Source organism: Pan paniscus, chromosome 3 (genome assembly GCF_029289425.2).
Source record: "Pan paniscus chromosome 3, NHGRI_mPanPan1-v2.0_pri, whole genome shotgun sequence".
NCBI lineage: Eukaryota > Metazoa > Chordata > Mammalia > Primates > Hominidae > Pan > Pan paniscus.
In genome coordinates this window covers 73,821,562-73,846,477 of record NC_073252.2, presented here as the reverse complement: position 1 = coordinate 73,846,477, position 24,916 = coordinate 73,821,562, and the positions used below count along the sequence as shown (strand labels likewise).

Genomic DNA, 24,916 nt, shown 5'->3' with positions numbered 1-24,916 from the left:
TCCAGCTGAGTGGGACTGTTGGCCTCACCTAACAGGGGACCACAGAACTCTTACCCTGCTCTATCCAGGGGGAAATTAAGAAGTCTGGACTTATTTCTTGTAGGATGATGTCTGGGGCTTCAGGCAATATAGCCATTTGTAGCTTGATAGATTCTACACATGAAGAAATAAATCTGGTTAGCAAATTCACAGTGTAAGGGCCAAAAATGAACAACAGAAGAATTACAGTTAAGGGTCCTGTAAAATGGGCTGTCCAACTTTTTGCAGTTGTTTAAACAGAATTTAGGGTGTTTTGTGCAGTTCATAAATTGGTTATATTAGTTGCCTCAGTCAGATGTCCCAGTACCTTGCCTGAGGAGTTAATATAGAAACAACATTCTTCTTTTCGAAAAATGCATAATCCCCTCCAATTAGCTTCGAGGAGACCTAGCCCCCTCCTGTTTTGTAAGACAATGCCTGCCTGGGAATCTATATGTCGTTGTTCTTGGATAGTTGCTGTAATTTCTGCCAAAGCCTGTGTTTGTTGTGAAGACAAGTGAAGAGAAATGGACCCAAGTGTGGTTCCTAAAAGTCCTGTTATTGCAGTTGCTAAAGGATGTAATACTGCTGGAACTGCCCTTTTTACAAATGCATGGCTGTGTCTTATATGGAATGGGAATTTTGTACTAGCATTTGCATAAGACAGTCTTGGAAGTAAAGCAGTGATGCCGCAAGTCCCTTTCCATTGGCTCAGAAGACTCATGTACCCTGAATTTCCACATATGAAATACAACTCTTGCCCAGGGTCCAAAGATACTTCATATCCCCATGATGCTAGTTCCAAAGGTGCGTCTGAGCCACTAGAGGAAGTTCCAGTGAGTTGTTCCCATAAAAGTGTTCCAGCCACAGCAAGTTACGCATTAAGCCTAGAGTGGAAAGATAAGCCGAGGTGGAATTTTAAGAATGATCTTTGGACCCCCCCAAGCCAAAGCTTGAGCTAGAGGCAAAGATGAATTGTTGATTAACACTGTGGTCCAACCAGTGGAAATATTGGAAGAATTGGTATTACTTGTATATTGAGGTCGCCTTGGATCAGGATACTTAAGGAGGAGGAATTGGTTTTGTTTTCCTAGTTTGCAATATGAATTGATTTTTGTTTCTGAGGAATTATAATGTTTCTCTTGATTTGTCCAACTGAGGACAACCTCATATAAACAATTGTTTAGGGATCCCAGAAAGGTCCTATTCGTTTGGTGGGAAGTGAAACAAATTGGGAATTGGCTCTCTGAGGTTAGGTTGTGAAAAACCCTTACAGGATTTGGGGCATTTGTAAAATTTAAATTTGGGTTGTTTCTTATGATCTGAGATAAGACTGTTAGGAATAAGCTTTCCACAGCTGGACTGGGATATGTAACTTCTGACTGGGTGGCAACAGTGACTCTGGCATTGACCTTGACTATATCTTCTAATGGTAATGGTAAAACTTCAGCTGATAGTGATCCTGAGGTACAAATGTAACAAGAAGTTAAGTTAGTTAGCGTGGCTAACTGTTGAATCTGTTTAAACACTTGGTATTGAGGCTGGACCCCCAATATTGGTGAAAATAGGATTATGGACATAAAAAGTGGTTCCATTGTGGGGGAAGCAAGCAGTTAAATGATAAATATATATAAATAACTAGGATTACTTACTCCACGGTAACTATGCAACAAAGACACCAGCAAAGTCAGTAGGGATTTACCTATCTTTTGGATGCCTTTTAAACAGGTACTTCAGATCCTCCACAGGTTCACAGGGTAGCGACTGATGGGAGCTTTAGGTTCCAGGTCTGGAGCTTTAGGTATTGCAGGCTTGACCCTGGAAAGATGTATCCAACTATTTAATCCTAACACGTTAACTGCAGAGGGTGGTTATTGTAACTGAAAAAGGTCCCTTCCATTGGGTTGTAGCTGCTGAGCAGGTGACCCCTCTTTCCATGTTTTAACAAGTACTCTATCTCCTGACCTAATCTTGGGTTGCTGGTTAGTTCCTCGTATGGAAAGCCTTTCATTCCAGAACCTTTATAATGCTTGTTGAAATTTTCTCAGATTAATTAGGTATTTTATTAGCCCAGCTGTTTCTGGATTAGTTATTCGATCATTAGTTAAGAAGGGTCTCCTGCACAGCATTTCCTATGGGCTCATATTTACTTTTGCCCTTGAGGAGTTACAGAATCTCAAAAGGGGTACGGGTAGTAAACTGACCAAAGTTTCTGATGTTTCCTGGCATAGTTTAGCTAGTGCCCATTTTAGAGTTTGATTAGCTCTTTCTACTTTCCTGGAGGATTAAGGTCTCCATGCTGAACGTAAATAGTATTTAATTCTGAGCACCTTAGCCACCCCTTGAGTTATCTGGGAGACAAAGGATGGGCCGTTATCACTCTGGAGGCTTTGGGATAACTCAAACTGTGGAATTATTTATTTTAAGAGGACTTTTACAACTTCGTTAGCCTTTTCTGCTCTAGTAGGGTAAGCTTCAACTTAGCCTGTAAAGGTATCTATCAGTATTAGCAAAAAACTTGTATCATCTGCAAGCTGGCTCATGGGTAAAGTCCAAATGCCAGTCTTCCCCAGGGTAAGTTCCCCTTCTTTGGACTGGTTCCATTAGTGGAGGGATCTTGTTTCCAGGATTGTTAAATGCACACAGCAAGCAGCCTTGACAGACCTGCTTAACTACTGAGGCTAAGTTAGACCCAATAAAGACCCTGTTTGCTATGGCCAGAGTGGCATCTCTCCCCATCTGGAAACAGTTGTGCAGGGTTTCTAATAACCTTCCATTGGGCTGCTTGAGGGATATATACTTTTGATCCCATATACTACCAAGATCCTTGTTTCTGTCCCCCTTGCTCCCTTATAATCCGTTCCTCCTGTGATGTGTATTCAGGTTCTACTGGGGAATCATAGAAGGGAAGCAGTGCTAAGATTTTTTGAGATTGCGCCTTGAAATCCACTGCTTTTGCTTACCTGTCCGTCTTTTTGTTCCCTTGTGCTATAGGAGCTAAGGCCTTTTGATACCCTCTACAATGGATTATAGCAATGGCTTTTGGCAAATGTATTGCCTCCAACAACTAGAGAATTTCAGGCCCATGCTCTATGGGCGAGTGGTTCCTAGTTAGTAGTCCTCTTTCTTTCCAAATTGCAGCATTAGCCTTAACCACAAGAAATACATATTTGGAGTCTGTACAGATATTAAGCTTTTTTCCTTTCCCCAATATCAGGACTCAGATAAGAGCAATTATTTCAGCTTTTTGTGCTGACATGCCCTGGGGATAGCAGTTGGACTTCAGTGATAGTGTTGTCATTTACTATTGTATATCCAGCCTGGCATTTCCCATTTGATGCAAAGCTGCTGCCATCTGTGAACCAGTCATTCTCTGAGTCTGGGAGTGGCCAATCTTTTAAATCAGGTCAGCTTACATATGTATGTGTGATGACCTGCTCACATGAATGACCAATTATTGGGCCTGTGGGCAGCAATAGAGCTGGATTCAGGGTATTATGCGTTTTAAGAATTACCTCTGGATTGTCTAGAAGTATAACCTGGTACTTGGTTAACCTTTTCCTCATCATCCAAATATACCTTTTTATTTCCAAGACTGATTTCACCTGATGTGGTGTTAAAATTTCCACTGGTTGACCTAGGGTGATTTTAGTGTCTTATTCCACTAAAATAGCAGTAGCTGTTTTTGCTTAGAGGCAGCCTGGCCACCCCAAGTTCACACGTCCAATTTCTTGGAAAAATAAGCAGTTGGTCTGGGTTCTGATCCCAATTTTTGGGTTAGCACCCCCACAGCTGTGCCCTTCTTTTCTGCTACATGCAAGGAAAGGGGTTTAGTGAGGTCTGGGATGCCAAGAATGGGGGCTTGGCCAAATGCCTGTTTTAACTTGACAAAGGCTTTCCTCACTTCTGGAGTCCATTCTACTAACTCATTTTATGGCCCCCTTGTTGCTTCATAAAGGGGCTTTGCTATGAGCCCAAAATTTGGTATCCATATCCTGCAGAACCCCGCCATTCCTGAAAAGGAACAGAGCTGTTGTTTGGTATAAGGGGGTCCAGACTGCATATGACTTATACCTCTTCTGGGGATATCTGCTGGGCCCAAGGGTTTAGAATATAGCCCATATATTGGACTTATTGGAGGGTGATTTGAAATTTTTCTTTGACATTTTATATCCCCTGTCTTCCAGGAAATTCAAAACTTTTACAGTATTTTAGTCAGATGCTTCCTGGGTTGGGCTACACACAAGAAGGTCATCTACATATTGAAGTATGCTTCCATTTTCCAATAATAATGGAAAACCCTATAAAAATCCCTTTATGGGGTTTGAGCAAAGAAATGGGTGCTATCCCAAAAGCCCCGAGGGAGCACTGTCCAAGTGTATTGTTTTTCTTTGGTATCTGGATTTTGCCTTTCAAAGGCAAAAAGGTGTTGAGACTCTGGGGCCAGAGGAATGGAAAAGAAGGCATCTTTCAGTTTTAGAACCAAGAACCATTTTGCATCCTGTGGCACCTGAGCCAAGACAGTGTATGGATCTGCCACCAATGGATGGATGGGGATAACAGCTTCATTGATTATTCTGAGATCCTGTACTAGCTGATATCCCCTGAAGTTTTTAAGATGGATAAAATGGGAGTATTGCAAGGTGAATTGCAAGGCTTTAAAATTTCATGAGTTAGCAATTCCTGAATTATGGGCCTCCAGCTTGATTGGATATGACTTTCAGTTTGGAAAATAGCTGGAGTCTTTTAAAGCTGTATTTTGACTGGCTTTGCCATTTTGGCTTTCCCTGGTTTCCCGGTATACCAAGCTAGTAGGTTAACCTGTTTGTTAATGGGGTCTGGGACACTGTTTATTTCCCCAACTGTCATCAATCCTGCTGGGCAGTGTTTATACTGTAGTAATTCCCCTATTTTAACCATGACATCTGCCCCCAACAAGCGGACTGGGCAGCTTGGTATTACTAGAAACTCCTATTGGAAAATTTGCTTCTCAAATTGACAAGTTAAAGGAGGATCAAAGGATCTCATTTTTGGCTTCCCCTCCATTCCCATAACATTCATGGACTGGGAGGAAAGTTTTCCTGCACAAGCAATAAGGACAGAGTAATTTGCCGCTGTATCAAAAAGAAACTAAATTTGGGTGCCCATGATGTCTAGAGTTACCTGGGGCTCCTCAATAGTAATGATGATTTTCCTGGACAGGGACAGTGAGGAAGACCCCAGGCCACTTCAGTCTTCATCTAACTCCTCCTTTTACACTGCCAGAGTTTTGACTGACCAAGCCCCTCCGTGGGAGCAGGGGCAGTCAACTGGCCAGTGCCAACGGTCATGACTGGTGCCTTCACATTGATGGCAAGGGCCCAGTGCAGGCTTAGTATGGTCCTTTGCCCAATGCCCATCTTTTTTTGCACTTGAAGCAAGAGTCTTTGCTAGCTTTATCTTTGTAGCCCTTTGTGTTTCCCTTGGATGCTCTTTGGGCATTCAAGGCATCACTAATGATGGTTGCCATAATTCTGGCTTGCTGGGTTTTTTTTTTTTACTCTGTTCCCCTTTTCCTTCCTCCAGTTCACGATTGTTGTACACCATAAAGATGGTGTCAAGGAACTGGTTTTGTCTGTGGCCCCCTTTGCAGCTTCTGGAGCTTATGTCTAATGTCTGGGGTAGAGTGACTAATGAAATGTTGTGCCATTAATATCTTGCCTTCAGGAGAAGCAGGATCTAAGTTTGTATATATTTTAAAGGCTTCTTCTAGTCTACTGTAAAACATGGTTGGATTCTCTTCTTTCCCCTAAGTAATCTCCCTAAACTTATCATAGTTTACTCCCTTTGTTACACCTTTTTTCATTCCCCTCAGGGGTGCCTCAAGAAATTTAGTTTGATTATTCATTCTCATGGGGGTATTATATTTCCAAATGGGTTCAGTAGTAGGGACTGTATCTGCTCCTGATCTGTTGCCCTGCAGGCTACATGCAAAACGTTCATCAGTGTCCTGGCGAGCAGCCTCAAATATTCATTCCTTTTCCAGAGGTGTGCAACAGGTGGCCAAAATGAATTGCATGTCTCTCCAAGAAAGGTTGAAAGCCAAAGTCAAAGTCTGGAACCCAACAGCAAATTTCTGAGTAACTGCCCAGTTTTTCCTTACATTGTTGGATATCAGTTATTAAGAAGGAGACCTGTACCCTGATGGGACCCTCAGTTCCTGCCACCTCTCTGAGAGGTAGCAGGACAGGTGGTGTCATTGAATATGGTGTTCCTAAGCTAGTATGGGGAGGGATCGCTAGGACCCGTGACTCTTGTCCTTCTTTTGAAGCTTCAAGTGCACTTGGACCTGGATTATAGGAAGGTGGCTATTGTTCACCCTGACACATATATACCCCTTGCAAGAGGGGGTTATCTACAGTATTCGGCTCAGTTTTAGGAGTTTCTTTCTGTGGAGAAGTGCTGGGAGCTTTGAAAATGGTAGGCTTTTGGTATAGGGCCATGAAGGCTTGCACATATGGTATTTCTGACCATTTGCCTTGTCTCTTACAAAATAGTTCTAATTGGAGGATGGTGTCATAATTGAGACTTCCATTGACTGGCCATTGCTCTTGACTCCCTAGCTGAAATTGAGGCCAAAAAGTGTTACGATAAAATATTAGGCATTTCTTTCACAGGTTTTCAGGGTCGAATTGATTCCAATGATTGAAGATGCAGCCAAGAGGGGAGTCAGATAGGACTGAAGGAATGTTTCCCAACACTAATCTGTGGAAAAGAAGAAGGGAGTTGTCAGGCCTCTGAGCCCAAGCCAAGCCATTGCATCCCCTGTGACTTGCACATATATGCCCAGATGGCCCAAAGTAACTGAAGAATCACAAAAGAAGTGAAAATACCCTGCCCCGCCTTAACTGATGACATTCCACCACAAAAGAAGTGAAAATGGCCAGTCCTTGTCTTAAGTGATGACATTACCTTGTGAAAGTCCTTTTCCTGGCTCATCCTGGCTCAAAAACCTCCCCCACTGAGCACCTTGCGACCCCCACTCCTGCCCACCAGAGAACAACCCCTTTGACTGTAATTTTCCTTTACCTACCCAAATCCTATAAAACTGCCCCACCCCTATCTCCTTTCGCTGACTCTCTTTTCAGACTCAGCCTGCCTGCACCCAGGTGAAATAAACAGCCTTGTTGCTCACACAAAGCCTGTTTGGTGGTCTCTTCACATGGACGCGCATGAAAGGAGTCTCATAGGTTCATGAGTTTACATCTAGAGTCTCCCTTAAGGGTGTCCCCTATTGAAGGATCTGGACTGTAATTTTGGTCCATTTGGGCATCCCCCAAATGGACCTGTCCTCTGAGTGCCAGACGTCTCTAGCCATAGTGGGCACCAGTGCCATTTAAAGAAGGATCATGCCATAATTGGTGACCTATGATAAGTTTCCCTTTAGTTCCTGGGTGTAACCTTTGGCTTCTAGTATCCCTGTAGCTGGCCAAAAGAGTTTCTTCCCAAATGGTTTCCTTAATTATTGTAGTAATTCTAGTTTGAAGGGCAAGGAATTGTAGACTGCCTAGTTTAAATTTGTTATTAGAGACTGGCCTCTCAATAAGATAGTAGAGTGCCCTCTGACTATATGAGATAAACCAGGCACAGCAATTTCCTCATGGATCCACTGTGCAATTTATGCAATGATCCGAGAGTCTCCACCAGGAGTTTTCTTTTAGCACCAGATGTACTAAACTAAAACAATCTAGATCTGATCCCTCACAGAAGAAGCAGGGTACTCTCATTATCCAGGTGGTTGGCCCTAATCTTCAGGCTGATGCTAATCCTTGGGCTCCCCACAGTCAGTTACCTATTGCCCTGGCCCTTTGGGTTGGGGGGAGATCTCTAATTGGTCAAAACATGATATCCCAACACAAATGAAGAAAAGAAAAAAAAATAAAACAAGCAGCAAGGCTGGGCACGGTGGCTGGCTGGGCATGGTGGCTCATGCCTGTAATACCAGCACTTCGGGAGGCCGAGGTGGGCGGATCACCTGAGGTCAGGAGTTCGAGACCACCCTGGCCAACATGGTGAAACTCTGTCTCTACTAAAAATACAAAAATTAGCCGGGCATGGTGGTGGGTGCCTGTAATCCCAGCTACTCAGGAGGCTGAGGCAGGAGAATTGCTTGATCCTGGGAGGTGAAGGTTGCAGTGAGCCGAGATCATGCCACTGCACTCCAGCCTGGGTGACAGAGCAAGACTCCATCTCAAAACAAAAACAAAAAAACAAGCAGCAAATAATGTAATAATTATAGCCACACAAACATGCACCTCACTGTTGCAGGGATTGATCTTGTACCCCGTGGGACCCATTTGTTCCATTCCCCAGTCAGATTATCCTGTCACGTTGAGGCAGGAATTTAAAGAAAGTTTTGTACTGCATTTACTCACTCTAAAGATAGTAACAAGCAAGGCTATAGGAAGGTCATGGTGACCTAGTCTAAGGAGCCAGGAATGAGCTCCAAACACCCCTGAGCAATGGTTAAGAAAAACAAATTCCTTTACTGTTTCTCTTTCCTTAGACCATTAATTATGATTATTTTTGCCTATGTTTAGAAAGATTTGTAGGTTCCTGTTTTTCTTTTGACACAGCTGCAAGGGCACCAGCTAAGCAAAACCACAAGTTATGCAAATTTCAGCAGTTATGCTGTAGATTAGGAAACCTGTCACTGTGTGATTTACTGCCTTGGTTCTGCTTCTTTAATTTAGCCTATATAAGCCAAGCTCTGTCTTTGTTCAGGGCTCAGCTTTTTGGATGCAAATCCACGGAGCCAGTGCACACCTTAATAAAATCCTCCTGCTCCACCCACTGGTCTTTCTGGTCCTCTGCTTTCCCGCAACAATGGGAGTCTTCAAGCGGCCAGTGCCTTTTTCATTCTTAACTGCCCAATCCGCGCCAGCAGAAGGCAGCTTTAAACCAAAGTGAAAGAGCTGAAGCAAAAAAGAAAGAAAATAAAAAGTCCCAGTTCTTCTGGGCTTACCTCCTGGCTGGCTCACCAAAATATGTTACCAGATTGGAAGTTGGGAGTTCCAGGTTCTTGGTGTTATGAACAAAGAATTGGATGAGACACACAAATAACCACCCCACAAAATTTATTAAGCAAAGAATGTTCCAGAGAGAGGAACGGGCTTATCTTCAAGTGGTGTCAGCCCTGGATTAATATAGCCTTTGTTCTTTTATACCCACTTCCTACACTTCTTTAACTCTAGGGAGGGGATTTCCTATAATTGTCATATCTGTTTTCTTGTTTTTTCTCTCTTAGTGCGCCTGCGTGAGCTTGCCATAATTTTAAGTGTATGTATGATAGGCATTCCATAGGTATGAGCTGGTCAGTCTTCTGACTTCCTTCCCTATTCTGCTGCCTCAGAAGGCCTATTTGGGAGAAAAGTAAACAGGAAAGAATGAAACTCCCTCTGATTGTCTGGGAAATTTTCAGGGGAGAAATGGAATTCTAGGATTTTACTATGTGTTTTCCATCTGTGAGTGGACTATAACGGTTTATTTCAATTTAATTCCACTCACAAATGTTTTGCTGAGTAGAATAGTCTCTGACTCAAGGAATTCACATTTGGGGGCGGCAGAGAGAGACGGATCAACAAATGATTGTATTTTGATGGATGAATTCTATGGTTCTACAGAGAGCCTGCGGGAGATACTATTGTGGGATAATTAATTGCATTGGGTGGTTGTCAGGGAAAGTTGCAGAGACAACGTGATATCTGCGTTTGGGGATTACGTGGTGAGCAGGCGTTCACCTTGCAGGTGAAGGCTACTCCGCTGCAGGGACCGGTACTGGGGCGGCGTTTGTTCCCCGCACGCAGTAGGTGATCCACACCTCCCGCCGACAGGAGGAAGAGGATGCCAGCTCAGGCACCAGCTGAGGTTTGGCATTTGCTGGCCGCGGGCGCCGACCTCCAGGGGGCGCCGTGGCCTCGCGCTGTCCGGGCCGTTGCATTTCCGGGCACTGGGGCTCCGCCATCGTCGCCAAGCGCGTCCCCGCCGCGAGCCGCTAATCGTCCGCCGCTCCCGTTACCGGGGCAACCGCGGCGCCTCCTCCGTGTCGGCCCCGATCGTCCCTCCGCGCCATTTTCAAACTGCTCTAGCGCCGGAGTCCGTGCCTGGACGGAAGGAGCTAGTGGGGGACTCGAGGCCTGAGGGCAATGCGGCTGGAGGCGGAGGCAACGGCGCCTGGAGCTGCCAGTGAGTCCGGACGTGGGAGCCAGGGGGCCAGCTGCGGCGGTGGTGGCGCCTTCGCCTTCTGGGCGGTACCCGCGGGCCGGGCTCGGGCACTGCCGGGAGGCCGCGCGGCCGCGGGAGGAAGTGAGGCGAGGCCGGGTCGGACCGGGCGGGGAGGGGCGCGGGGACTCTTCCCACCCACCCCGCTCCCACACCCCCTTCCCGTCAACACCCGACGGTAAAGTTGCAAACCGGAGATTGGGTGGAGGAGAGCTTGGGCCGGCTCGTCAAGGAGCGTCTGTGTGGGCCGTGCAGACAGGCTTGCTGTTGACCAATGGATAGATTTAAACATTAAACTGCCTTCTCAGTGTAACAGTCATCCATGCTCTTTGTAACAAAAATGTCGCAAAGCGCAGGACGACAGCCTTTAATTAACCTTTGCCCAGCTCCTTTGAAGCCTCTCCACTGCTTTCCAGCCTTTACTACCTTGAGTTCAATAAGAAAGGACTCTGAGATAACCACAGCTAACGGGTTTCTTTGTTGTCGTTTGGGGTTTCTTGTTTATTTTCTTAAGCCCTGTGCACACATACATACAGCATTAAATGTACTGGTTTTCAGACGCCAACCCCCAGAGTTAAGTAGATGGATACTTCTACACGTATATGTATGGCGGACCCCCAAACCTAACCTTTTATGTTGCTTTGCTAGAAACTTAGAGTATAGCCACCATATTTGGATGGGGGTTATGGGGAAAGACAACAGTTCATGGGTGGGGACGGCCTAACATGTTTCTATCTGGGAGGATTTTAATCCGTCCTGTGTATTGAGGCCCTCGCCATGATTTATTGATTCATATTCATTCTCATTCTCTCCCCTCCAAAGCAGGATGTGAGGAGGTATTATCTCTGGGTAACTGGAGTTGGTAGCAAAGAGGGGAAATGTTTTGAGTGGTGCACCCCCTGTAAGTTTACACCCTGCTAGTAATACACCTGGATTTGTCAGGTGTATTTCTGATGTCTGCAGGAATTTCCCTAAAAACCCTGCATCACTTAGGTGTCTCTTGTGGAAAGAACCTAGGAAATCTATGAGGAAGCCATTCAAAAAAAGTTAACAAGAGCAAAGAGAAAGATATACAGAAAGGAGTGACCAAGGAGAGACTCAGGAGACCTGGTCTCTGATGACTGCCCACCTACTTTGTGGCCCCGTGGTTTTGGAAGAGTTACTTTCTTGAGGCAGCCTTTCCTCATGTTTAAGTAGGGATAATATCATTGGTCTTTCTCCCTCACAGGGTAGCTGTGAGGATCGACTTTTACATGTATGCTCATGCATGTAATGCATTTTTTATATATTGTGAAGAACAACAGATGTAAAACAAAATTTTTATTTGGCTTAGAAATACGAGTACCGTGACTACAGTTAGTTAGCAAAGGTTAGAAAAGAGCAGAGTTTCTAAAGAAATGATCTTTGGGCTGAGCGTATTGGCTCACACCTGTAAACCTAGCACTTTGGGAGGTAGAGGTGGGAGAATACCTTGAGCTCAGGAGTTGGAGACCAGCCTGGGCCACATAGCAAGACCCTGTCTCTAAAAAAGGTAATAATTAAAATTAAAAAAAAAAGAAATGCTCTTTGGATAACTCCATTTTAGGGCAGATTGATAGGAATATATTCATAAATATTTAAAAAGACAAAGATAAAAACTTGAACAGAGGTACTTATGTGTGTCTTTTTTTTAATTGAAGTGAAATTTACATGATGAAATGCATAGAGCTTAAGTGTACTATTTGAAAAGTAAATTCTCTAAATGTATACGCTTGTGTAACCACGACCCCAATCAATGTAATATTTTCATTACCCTAAAAAGTTGTGTCTTAACTCTTAACGGGCAATCTGCAGCCCGCCTCACCTCCCCAGACAACTCTTGTTTTAATTTCTGGCCCCATAGTTTAATTTTACTTGTTCATCAACTTCATGTAAATGGAGTCATACAGTATTTGTCTGGTTTCTTTTGCTCAAATAATGTTTTTGAGATTCATCCATGCTGTTGATGTGTATCAGTAGTTCCTTTTATCCCTTAGTATTGCACTGTATAAATATATCATACTTTATCCCTTCTGCTGTTGATGGGGGTTTAGGTTGTTTCCAGTTTGGGGCTACTATGAGTAAAGCTGTGAACATTCTTGTAGAGTCTTTTTGTGAATATTTTTTATTTCTATAAATACCTGAGAATAAAATCACAGAGTTATAGTCTAGAAGTATGTTTAACTTTATAAAAAAACTGCCAGACTTTTTCCAAAGTGATTTTACATTCCTGTCAGCAATGTGTGAAGATTCCAGTTGCTCCAGATCTTTGTCGACATTTGCTATTGTCGGTCCTTGTAATTTTAGTCATTCTAGTTTGGGAGAAAATATACCTTGTTGTTTTAATTTGTATTTCCATGTTGACTACTGTTGAGCACCATTTCATATCATCATTCCCATTCAGACACCTATGCGAGGTGTCTGTTCGAATCTTTAGCGCAACTAAATTACAGTTTTAGCCCAAATTAATGTTCTTATTGGGATGTTTGTCTTATTATTGAGTTGTAAGAATTCCTTTTATATTCCCTATACAAATCCTTTGTCAGATATTGTGAATATTTTCTCCCACTCTTTGGTTTGCCTTCTCTATTTTAATTGAGTATTTTGATGAGCAGACATTTTAAATTTTGATGAAGTCCAATTTATCAAATTTATCTTTTATGTTTAGTGCTTTTAAAAGAGGCCTCTCTGAGAAGTCTCTGCCTACTTCAGGCTTAGGAAAAATCTTTGTTTTCTCCTAGAAGCTTTAGTATTTTAACTTTTACATTTAGTTGTATGAGGAAGTATTTATTTTAATGCAGTAACAGGAATATCATAAGCATTGGCTTTAAATCTGAATTTTCCAGAAGGCTACCTACCTGAAGAAAAACAAAAAATAATTGCTTCATATTAAAATAATTTTTTCTTCTTATTGTGAAACAACAATCATAGCTATAATAAGATATTGATGTTTCATTCTTTTCTCTCAGGACTTTAATTTTTGGAAGTGAATAAAACTTGTTTTAGAAGACGAGATGACTACAGCTGTAGAAAGAAAGTATATTAATATTAGGAAAAGACTGGATCAGCTGGGATACCGCCAGACTCTGACAGTGGAGTGTTTACCTTTGGTAGAAAAACTTTTCAGGTAAAGACAAAAATACAGTTTTCAACCTATATGATCCCTAACCACTTACCTCATTTCTGATTGAACTTCATGCTTTGGTAAAGAAAAGGGTAGCTTTTCGGAAAGTCTTTCAATCATGAAGCTTATCTGTTTTTTCCCTGTCCTCAATCCAGGCCTTCCGCATGGCAGAACTCTAAAGGCCACCACTCACGCTGTACTGTTCAAAGTCAACATTTCTGGGGGTTTTCTCTGTGAATGGAATTACAGTTTTTTGGGTTTCTGATATAATTGAGAGACACTTTTCCCTTAAGTTCTTTTTTTTTCCCCCCCTTAAGTTCTATGTCTGCTTCACTGGTCTTCAAATACAGTCATGGATAGTTTCATGACAGGGATACGTTCTGAGAAACATGTCATCATTAGGTGATTTTGTCGTTGTACCAACATCATAGGGTGTGCTTACACAAACCTAGATGGTGTAGCCTACCACAAACCTAGGCTATATGGTCTGTATCCTATGGCTCCTAGGCTACAAACCTGTATAGCATGTTACTATACTGAATACTGTAGGTAATTGTTAACACAGTGGTGCCTATTTGTATATCTGAACATATCTAAACATAGAAAAGGTATTGTGTTGTGCTACAGTGTTAACAATGGCCAGGATCTCATGAGGCAATAGGAATTTTTCAGCTGCCCCCATTATAAATCTTACAGGACTACTCTCCTTCCTATATGTGGTCTGTTGTTGACCAAAATGTCATCATGTGGTGCATGACTGTATTTTAAGCCTCTTGAGAAATATGTTTTTAGTTATTAGAAAGTTAATGAAATATTTCCTGGTATTTAAATTTTCTGTTCTTTTAGCGACTTAGTTCATACAACTGAGAGCCTTCGGCAATCAAAATTATCTGCTGTGAAAGCTGAAAAAGAAAGTGCCAATTTTGATTTTGTTTTGGAACCCTATAAACTTGAAAATGCAAGATTGAGTAGAGAAAATAATGAATTATACCTAGAGTTAATGAAACTGAGAGAACATTCAGACCAACATGTTAAAGGTAAGTGAAAATTTGATAATTTTTAAAATGCAATGTCTTTGTCCTTTTTGTTTTAGAAGGAAAAGCTAACGTCTAATTTTAAAACTATTGATTAGAAAATATAGTAGTCCTACAGCTGGATGGTGTGTGCCTATAGTCCCAGCTACTCGGGAGTTTAAGGTGGGAGGATTGCTTGAGCCCAGGAGTTTGAGACCAGCCTAGGCAACATAGTGAGAACTTGTTTCAAAAAAAAAGAAAAGAAAAGAAAATATGGTAGTCCTTCTGCTAATAGCCCCTGAAATACTATAGGGTATGTTGAAGAGTTCCTGAGAAGGAAAATAAATGTGCATTATATAGCTATGATAATCACTATATGTGGATTAAATTTTTAGAATTAAAACTTTAATTAAAATTTTAGAATTAAAATTGCCATAGGGAATATTAAATGCTGGATTTGAAGAAATGTTCTTGAAACAACTTTTGTTTTTCCCTTACTGAAAATAAAAGTAGTAAATAAGGTGAAAACCATGTATCATGCTGACTGTTTTATAGTCAGTCTTTGAGCTGTCAAATAGAATAGGATGATTTCAAAGGTACTAGGGAAAAGATAATTATATGGTTATCTTTGTATGAATTATTCTTATATTCAGTAGAAAACTTTATCTAATCCATGGTATGAATTCATAATCCTTTAGCTTCAGACCCAATTTACTGGATCAAAAGCTATGATGTACGTTAGGCTAATACAGTAGCTGAAAAATGAAGATTCTTTTTTGTGCTTAGTGAGTTATTTGCAGTTTTGTTAATAATAGTAGAAGAAGGAATAATTGTCAACTAAAGCATGCATAAGAAGCAGGTGGAGACTTTTAAATTGATATGACTTTTTGTATTTTGTGAAGTGGAAAAACTTCATTGGATTTCTTGATCTTTAAAATGTCCTTTGAATCTTTTTCATTTTAAGAGTTGAAAACTTCATTGAAGAAATGTGCACGTGAAACAGCTGATCTGAAATTTCTGAATAACCAATATGCTCATAAACTCAAACTGTTGGAGAAAGAGAGCAAAGCTAAGAATGAAAGAATTCAACAACTTCAAGAAAAGAATTTGCATGCTGTAGTACAAACTCCAGGTAAATCGATTCCTTCTCGAGACAAATTATACACATTTAATCTTTTAACGATATTAACACCATTGACTAAAATAGGACTTTGGATTGGATTTTCATGCTTAGACTTTAGTGTTTGAAAATATATATTGAATAGACCGTAAACTTCTTGATTTATTTCTAATGATCCGGGTAGTAATTTACACATGTGCTTAGAAATGTATGTAGTATTAGTTACTTAGATACTAGTCTAACTTTAATGCCCAGAGCTTTCTCTAATCAATATTTTAAATTCTTTTTTCTATTATTATTATCATTATTATTTTAGTTGTAAAAGTAATCCATACTCATTAAAGAATTTGGAAATTATGTACTTTCTTAGTTTATTTTACTATTTTTAGCATTATGCTTTGTAGTTATAGAGCAAGAAAAGGAAATGATGGGTCCAGGTGCAGTGGCTCACACCTGTAATCCCACCACTTTGGGAGGCTGAAGTGGGCAGATCATTTGAGGCCGCTTCAAGACCTGTGTGGGAACGTGGTGAAACCCCACCTCCACCAAAAATACAAAAATTAGCTGGGCATGGTGGCGCAAGCCTATAGTTCCAGCTACTTGGGAGGCTGAGGTGGGAGGATTGCTTGAGCCTGGGAGGCGGAGGTTGCAGTGAGCTGAGATTGCACCACTGCACTCCAGCTTGGGTGATAGAGTGAGACCCTGTCTCAAAAAAAAAAAGGAAATGATGGGCCACATCCAGAGTTGGTGATTGTTCAGCAGGTATGGGTTGGTGGTAGAATCTACAATATTAGTGACAAAATCATTAAGATAGCTGAACCATGGGATCAAGATTATGAAATTAAGTGAGTAACAGGGGGCTGCTGGATTATGAGGCTAGGTCAAGACAGATTAAAGAGCATCATGAGTACCAAAAGTAATTTGTTTGCTATGAAGATTGCAGTCAGAGTGGAATTTTGGAGTTGAAGAACTAGAAGCCAGCAGAGTTCTGAGTGATGACAAAGGCCAAAGTGTAGTCATCTTATTGTGTGCCTGAAGTTGAGGGGAGAGGAGACTCCTGAGAGTGGACAGATTAGAACTGTGAAGCCAGGTGGGGGACGACTCAGTGGAGTGTGAGATAGTTTAGTAAATGAGATAGATGGACATGGGGACTGTGAGCAAAAGGCAGAAGAGACAGAGAAAAGTGGGAGTCAACCTTGAAAATAACTAGAAGATTAAGGCAAAAAAGAGGATAATCAGGTTTCCTGAGGAAAGAATGGGATAGACTCCGGAGAGATTCAAGATGTATAATCAATATAGTGAGTAAATGTAGATTTGGGAAACAGAGGAATTCTCAGACTTCTCTTTCGAGTGAATGAGTTAGGTGGAGGATGATACTATTTCTTAAGTTAGAGAATGTGGGAAGCAGAGCAGGAGTCCACTTTTGGATGTGTGGAGTATGCTATACCCACAAGACATTCATGTCTAAATTTTTGGCAAACAGTGGGATATGTAGATCTGTTCTCAAAAGTGTGGGCCCTGGTGGAGATGCAAATTTAAGAGTCATTGGAGTCTCATGGTAATTGAAGCTATGGGTGTAGTAAGAATTATCTAGTGAGATTATGTAGACTGGGAAGAGAGGAGACCCAGAGTCAGATGTGAGGGAAATTGGTATTTAAGGGACAGGTGGAAGAAGACAGTTTCTGAAAGAAACTGAGGAGCCACCAAGGAGGAAAACCAGGAGGTAAAGAAAGAAGGAATGGTTAGCTTTGTTCAGGTGTGTGAACAAACAGGTCATTTAAATACTTTTGGCCCAGTTTTCTTATCCTTAAAACTCCTTTTGTATACTCCTACCTCTGTAGGACTATACAAAATTTGTTAGAATTCTAATGAGACAAAATTGTGGATTATGTTTGTTCTTCACAAGGATCTGCTGGTTTTTCAAATACACTTCTAATCTTGGCAAAATCCTTAAAGAGATAAATTGTCCATGTGTTTTTGACCAAGACAAGATATATCTAGCCATAAGAAAATTTAGTCCTACTACTTGTAGAGATTAAGAAAACATTCCCTCCTAATTCAGATTATAGCATGACTTTATATTACAGATGACATTCCATTCATTCTAACTTTGCTACTTACAATTTCAGTTATCTTTTATGTTGATATTAGCTAATAACCACACATATTTTAGTTCTCACTGCCAGTTTTCTGCTAGTGATAATTTCTTGAGCTCATAATAGTGAACACCACAGGCACATTCAGCTTTTTTTTTTTGAGATGGAGTTTCACTCTTGTTGCCCAGGTTAGAGTGCAGTGGCGCAATCTTGGCTCACCACAACCTCGGCCTCCCGGGTTCAAGAGATTCTCCTGCCTCAGCCTCCCAAGTAGCTGGGATTACAGGTGCCCGTTACCACGCCCAGCTAATTTTTTTGTATTTTTAGTAGAGACGGGGTTTCACCATGTTGGCCAGGCTTGGTCTCGAACTCCCAACCTCAGGTGATCCACCCGCCTCGGCCTTCCAAAGTGCTGGGATTATAGGTGTGAGCCGCCATACCTGGCCACATTCAGCTTTTAAACTTGCCAAAGTCTTATCCCCATCTAGTGGGCAAACATATTAAGCCTGGGCATATATGCCAAGCTTGCAGGCATATAAAACTTGTTTGATAACCGTGTCTTGTTGAGGTTTTTAGGAATGCATTGTTTAGTTAAAGATCAGGGTGGATATTTATATATTGATGGAGAAAATATTTTGTCAATATGTGTTATGAACTGCAGACACACTTTATAACCGAAAGGCTAACCTGGAATATTTAATTCTAAGACATGGTTTTGTTTCTTCTTAGTTTTTTAAGACACTCATTCTTTTTAGGTGGCAAGAAAAGAAGTATTGCTTTCAGGCGCCAGCGTATGCAAATTGATGAACCGGTTCCTCCCTCTGAAGTCAGTTCATATCCAGTTCCTCAACCAGATGACCCTTACATTGCAGACCTCCTTCAAGTGGCTGATAACAGGTGCATTAAATAATTCTTTCTTGGCTTGAGTTAATCGAGCACTCAATTAGCTGTAAGTTTCTTGATAGGAGGGCTTTTTTTCTTGTTAACTGTTGTGTCTCCAGTGTCTAGCACAGAACTTTGCACCGGCACTCAGTAAATACTTCCAGATTGATATAAAATGTTTTTACTTGTTTTGAAACTTTGATCAAATGGATCATATATCTAAGGTTTCTGTTCATACTGGCTTAAAAATTATTGCCATCAAGAACCTGTTTAAGTAGAGCTGCTTTGACATTTTGTGTCGTCTCCAAGTAAGAGGTATCTTTTGCAAGAATCTTTATTGCTTCAGATTTGTGTCAAATGTCAGTTAAATATGAAGAGATGTGTAACTGGATTTGAAATTCCTTTTTTAATGGTTTCTCTAGCTCTGTGTTTATATTTCCTTACATTTGAATCATATATAAATTCCATTTGATTGAAATGTTATTAAACCTTCTGGGCAAGGCACTGTGTAAGTGCTCTGAGGATATAAAGATGAAGAAGATGGTGTTTCTGTTTTTGAGAAGCTTGTAGTCCAGTACTAGAGATGAGATGAGAAATTCACAAAACACCATTAAGAAAATTATAAGAGGCTCAAAGGAATGGATGAGCACTAGTCTCCATGGTGATAGCTGGAGAAGCATTTCAAACTGTAGAATACACTAATGGAAATAGTTCATGCAGGTAGCTTTTTATTTTGTAGATTATACAGAGAATGTGGGGGGTTTTATTAATCTCAATAGATAAAGCTAAAAAAAGAGCACTGGGACCAGGTGCAGTGGATCATGCCTGTTAATCCCAGCACTTTGGGAGGCCAAGGCAGGAGGATCGCTTGAACCCATGAATTCAAGACCAGCCTGGTCAATATAGTGAGACCTTTTCTCTACAAAAAATTTAAAAATTAGCTGAGCATGGTGGCATGCACCTGTAGTCCCAGCTACTTAGGAGGCTGAGGTAGGCAGATCGCTTGAACCTGGGAGGCAGAGGTTGCAATGAGCTGAGATTGAACCACTGCACTTCAGCCTGGGACACAGAGCAAGACCCTTTGAGCTACTGATTAGGATCTCTTCACTCAGTTGTCACATAATATTTTTATATAGTTGTTTGACCTTAACTGGGAAGTGTTTTGTTCTTATAATCTAGGACTTTTCAGACAATGTGTTTGTATTATTTAGGGAATTATTTGGGCTGCATAAGTGACATTAGTCTTTTTTAATTGTCCTGTTTAATTTATATATGCACATTTTGTTTGTATTCAGAGTCATTCATGCATTTATATGAGTGCAGTTGCATACATACTCTTCTCCTAAACCTAGATTAGTAGAAAATGTTGGTTCCAGTTAACATCAGGTACAAGCCGTATCCAGCCTCATTTACTCCACCCCATGGAAAATCTCTTTTAAAAACAAACCTGGGGCTGGAAGCACTGTGGTTCACGCCTGTAATCCCAGCACTTTGGTAGGCCGAGGCAGGAGGATTGCTTAAAGCCCAGGAGTTCAAGACCAGCTTCGACAATGTGGAAAAACTCTCTCTCTACAAAAAATTTAAAAATTACCCAAGTGTGGTGGCATGTGCCTGTGGTCCCAGGTACTTGGGAGGCTGAGGTGAGAGGATTGATGGAGCTGTGGAGGTTGAGGCAGCAGTGAGCTGTGATTGGGCCACAGGATTCTAGCCCGGGTAACATAGGAAGGCCCTGTCTCAAAAAAGAAAAAAAAGCAGACCTGGCTTCAGGCTTTGTCTTTCCAATATGAAAATGGATTAATTATGTCATAATGTACCTGAACAATTCAGGTAATTTGGACAAAATCTTGATTCTGTTGGAATTAACAAGTTCCAGAAGGAATAGGTTTTTTGCTATAGTTACATATGATCTTTTTTCCAGGGTTTCAAAGTAGTAGTAGACAATACAGGGTTAGGGTCAGAAAACACATTTTAGTTTCTTATTTCACTTACTAAGTCTGTGAATTGTGGAGTAAACCTCAGTTTTCTAAACCTAAGAATTGGCAGCAGTACCTCAAAGAATTTTCCTGGGGATCGAAATGCAATAGTGAGGTGTTTCTTGCACAGTGTATCTGAGTTTCAAATTATTTACTACTCAGTTTTAAATCTGTTGTTACAAACCAACTCTCCATGATGATGTACTGTATTTTATATTGATTTGGGGACCCTTTGGCACAGTACGTCCTACCTGTTTGAGAAGCTGAAAGTATAGAATTTATGAAATAACACATCTAGCTTCGTTTCTTATTTTGTATTTCTTAACAAAAGTATATTGGCATTAATTTAAAGTGCTTTTCAGGATTCAAGAACTTCAACAGGAAGTCCACCAGCTACAAGAAAAGTTAGCAATGATGGAAAGTGGGGTGAGAGACTATAGCAAGCAGGTAGGATTTTTATTTACTTGCATAGTAGGGATTGAGATAGGTATGCTGTGATTGTAAATAGAATTGGGTTATATTTGAAATTACTGATACTGAGTTTTTATACAGCTTTCCTCTTTTTCATCAGGTTTGTTAATAGAGTTAATAGCTGGAATGGCTTAGGTGGCTTTACTTACTTAGCCTGTCTCTTCAAAAAATTTAAAAATTAGCCAAGTGTGGTGGCATGTGCCTATGGTCCCAGGTACTTGGGAGGCTGAGGTGGGAGGATTAATGGATTGAAGAGCACTTATTTACTTGATTCTCTTCACTATTCATTGAGGTGAATAGTAGTTTTTTGTTTGGTTTTTCTTTTAGCTGAATCATCTATCTCCCCAAATATAATTTTATAACCATATTACCGTTTTCATCTCAGGAGACATTTTATTAAGTGTGCTATGTTTTATAATTGTATTTTTGTGATTTTTCTACTCTTATTATATATTTTGTCATATTGAACACCAGTCTCTTAGAAAGTTACTCTTTTGTGTTGCTAATTTTGTTGTTTGTTTTCTCTATAAGCAGAAGTCCTCATACAACAGTTTTCTGAAGAATCAGGAGAATTAGTAGATGCAGAGTTATATTATAACCATAGCAAGCTTTGTCTTTTCATAATTTCTATTGATGTCTTGGCTAAATTCTGATTTGGGTAATTATAGGCTTGTTTTCTTAATATGCTTCTTGAAGGTTAAATTGGGTAACATGTTTTTCATTTTCTGCATTGACTGCATTTTTTTTGAGTGATCTGCACACACAAATATAGATGTAACTTAGGTGTTGGTATAACTAAATCTTTAAAGTGTTTTGAAGATTAGTTGGATAAAAATGGAGTTAAAGAAAATTGACCAGGCATGGTGGCTCATGCCTGTAATCGCAGCACTTTGGGAGGCTGAGGCTGGTGGATCACTTGAGATCAGAAGTTTGAGACCATCCTGGCCAACATGGTGAAACCCCATCTCTACTAAAAATACAAAAATTAGCTGAGGTTGTGGTGTGTGCTTGTAATCCCAGCTACTCAGCAGGCTAAGGCAGGAGAATCTCTTGAACCTGGGAGGCGGAAGGTTGCAGTGACCCGAGATTGCACCACTGCACTCCAGCCTGGGTGACAGAGACTCTGTCTCAAAAAAAAAAAAAAAAAAAAAAGGAAATCATAATGTCAACCAAAAAACTTACTTCATGAAGAGATGTTGAAAATATCCAATATGCACATGAGTTTAATATTACTGGCATTTTTTCATTTTATAATTACACTTTCATTTTTTTCAGGTACTTTATGAACATAAACTTCTTACCATCTCTGTGAGGTGGCTGAAGTGTTTGGAGAAAACAGCTTGACTACTCTGATTAAAGCCACCAGTTTATTGTGGTTTGCAATCTTAGTTGAGCTTACTCTGCTGCCTATCAGTTATTTGTCTTTTTTTGCTGGAGTTTATTCTTTCTCAGCACATATTCCAGATTTTGCTGTTTTTAAGCTGTTTTCCCAATTTATATAGTACCCATCTTCGGCCCGGCACGGTGGCTCACGCCTGTAATCCCAGCACTTGGGAAGGCTGAGGCGAGCAGATCACCTGAGGTCTGGAGTTGGCGACCAGCCTGACCAACATGGAGAAACCCTATCTCTACTAAAAATACAAAATTAGCCGGGCGTGGTGGCGCATTCCTGTAATCCCAGCTACTTGGGAGGCTGAGGCAGGAGAATTGCTTGAACCCGGGAGGCAGAGATTGCGGTGAGCCAAGATCACACCATTGCACTCCAGCCTGGGCAACAAGAGCGAAAACTCTGTTTAAAAAAAAAAAAAAAAAAATCCATCTTCTGAGAATGTCACCTTGTCTCAACTTTCTATCTCTACCTTTAAAATTAGCCATATTTGTACTCAGGCTATCTTAAGACTTGGTGGGCAGGGTATTGTTCTTCCTGTTTAAGGCTGAGTTGCCTGTGCTCTCGACCCCATTTCCTCTTTTTTCCTTAGGACCTTACTTTAATCAATTATTCTTTTTTTCTTTAACAAGTACTTATATAACCACTTTACAATGATTAATTAATTTAATCTTCATAACAATCCTGTGAAGACGTACTTCTATTGTCATAGCTAACATCCTTTTTAAAAAACTCTTATTTTTTTTTTTTGAGATGGAGTCTCACTCTGTCGCCCATGCTGAAGTGCAGTGGCGCGATCTCGGCTCACTGCAAGCTCTGCCTCCTGGGTTCATGCCATTCTCCTGCCTTGGCCTCCTGAGTAGCTGGGACTACAGGCACCCACCACCACACCCAGCTAATTGTTTGTATTTTTTAGTAGAGACAGGGTTTAACTGTGTTAGCCAGGATGGTATCGATCTCCTGACCTTGTGATCCTCTCACCTCGGCCTCCCAAAGTGCTGGAATTACAGGCGTGAGCCACTATGCCCGGCCAAAAAACTCTTTTAACTACCTCCCCCTCTTGAGGATTCCTTCTCCCTCTCTATGCAGACTTCTCCAAAGACTGTCTTACTTGATATCTCCATTTCTGTCTCTGCTTCTCCACCTCCTGCTCACTCCTTAACCTATTGTAGTCTGTCTTCTGCACTCACTATGTGAACTGGTCTAGTTAATTACATTAGTAACATTAATTGCTAGATCCAAAAGGATACTTACAGTCTTTGTTTTCTTGACCTACTCTGTGGTATTTGATATTATTGATAATTGCTCTTTGAAACTCTTCCATGACTTCATTTTTTTCCAGTTTTCCTTTTTTTAAGCCTCTTTTTTTTTTTTTTTTTGCTTTTTTTCAACTGTCCACTCCCTGAAATATTACTGTTTTCTTGGATTCTGTCTTTGACCCCTTCTCGTCTTATGTATCTTTTTCAAGTGTCCTCATGTGCTCTCTTGGTTCAAAATACTGCCTGTATATTGATGACTCCTTCATCTCTCTCTGGCTCAAACTTCTCTGCTAAACTCCAGACCCATATGCCCACCTTTACATTGGGCATTTCCACTTGGGTGTAGTCTTTTTGTACTCATATGCCTTGTACTGAACTTTTTCTCTTCTGGTTTCGACTCCTTTATTCTCTACTTTGGTTGGTAGCATCAATGTTTGCCCAAGTGCACATTCTGTATTCTTTCTAGATCTCTTTCTCTTGCCTTCACATACCACTCACCAAGTTCTGTCATTTCTCCTGGCTAAGTGCTTCTTAAACTTATTTCTTCTGTTCTATCCTCTACCACTGTTTTATTTTAGTTATTAATTGTTTCTTATGCATTTCTGCATTAGGTCTCCCTGCCCCTGCCTCTGTTTTTATTCCTGTCAATTTCATCCTTTAGTCCAGCATAATCGTAATTAGTTTTGTCCTAATTCTTCAGACATCTCCAACTACTAGATCCCATGCACATTACATCCAGTCATACCAAGCTATTTCTGCTGTCTCAAACATTCCATGTTTTTGTTGCTTTTTGGTATGTTTGGAATGTTTGGTTATTTATTTAAGAAAACCAAAGCTTGGGCCAGGAGTGATGGCTCACGCCTATAATCCCAGCACTTTGGGAGGCCGAGGCAGGCGGATCACCTGAGGTCAGGAGTTCAAGACCAGCCTGGCCAACATGGTAAAACCCCATCTCTACTAAAAATACAAAAATTAGCCAGGCGTGGTGGCACATGCCTGTAGTCCCAGCTACCCAGGAGGCTGAGGCAGGAGAATTGCTCAAACCCGGGAGGCAGTGGTTGCAGTGACCCGAGATCATGCCACTGCACTCCAGACTGGGTGACAGAGTGAAACTCCGTCTCAAAAAGAAAAAGAAAAAGCCAAAGCTTGAAAGTGTGAGCCTTTCCAAATTCTTACATAAATAACAGATAATTAAATTCACCCCAGTTTCCTATTCTTTTTAATATTGAGGTTCAGTAGCAACTTACTTTTCTTAGTGTGTTACACTCATTCATTTATTCTACCAGGAACTGAAG

At 41.0% G+C, this 24,916-nt stretch overlaps 1 protein-coding gene and 1 long non-coding RNA gene across 4 annotated transcripts in view; one reads left to right on the top strand and one right to left on the bottom strand.

Moving 5' to 3' along the window:
* Positions 1–9,340, bottom strand: part of LOC117979998 (uncharacterized) — a 57,933-nt gene extending 48,593 nt beyond the window's left edge. Inside the window, exons 1-2 of the long non-coding RNA XR_004671110.3 lie at positions 9,023–9,340; positions 1,721–1,836 (exon numbers count right to left, since the gene is read on the bottom strand). This is a non-coding gene — a long non-coding RNA (uncharacterized LOC117979998). The remainder of the gene's footprint in view (positions 1–1,720; positions 1,837–9,022) is intronic.
* Positions 9,341–9,879: 539 nt separating this feature from the next.
* The window catches only part of CEP135 (centrosomal protein 135), an 84,454-nt gene continuing 69,417 nt past the window's right edge, over positions 9,880–24,916 (top strand). For 2 of the 3 annotated variants that reach the window (XR_010111976.1, XM_003806480.6), the window contains exons 1-6: positions 9,880–10,242; positions 13,266–13,423; positions 14,267–14,457; positions 15,398–15,565; positions 18,405–18,546; positions 20,867–20,951. Coding sequence is in view for 2 of the 3 variants with exons in the window: in XM_003806480.6 (XP_003806528.3) it covers positions 13,311–13,423; positions 14,267–14,457; positions 15,398–15,565; positions 18,405–18,546; positions 20,867–20,951 (699 nt within the window). In the remaining variant the exon portion in view is untranslated. Of the gene's footprint in view, positions 10,243–13,265; positions 13,424–14,266; positions 14,458–15,397; positions 15,566–18,404; positions 18,547–20,866; positions 20,952–21,119; positions 24,776–24,916 lie in introns of those variants that run through there. The other variant, XM_055111530.2, reaches the window with a different exon arrangement.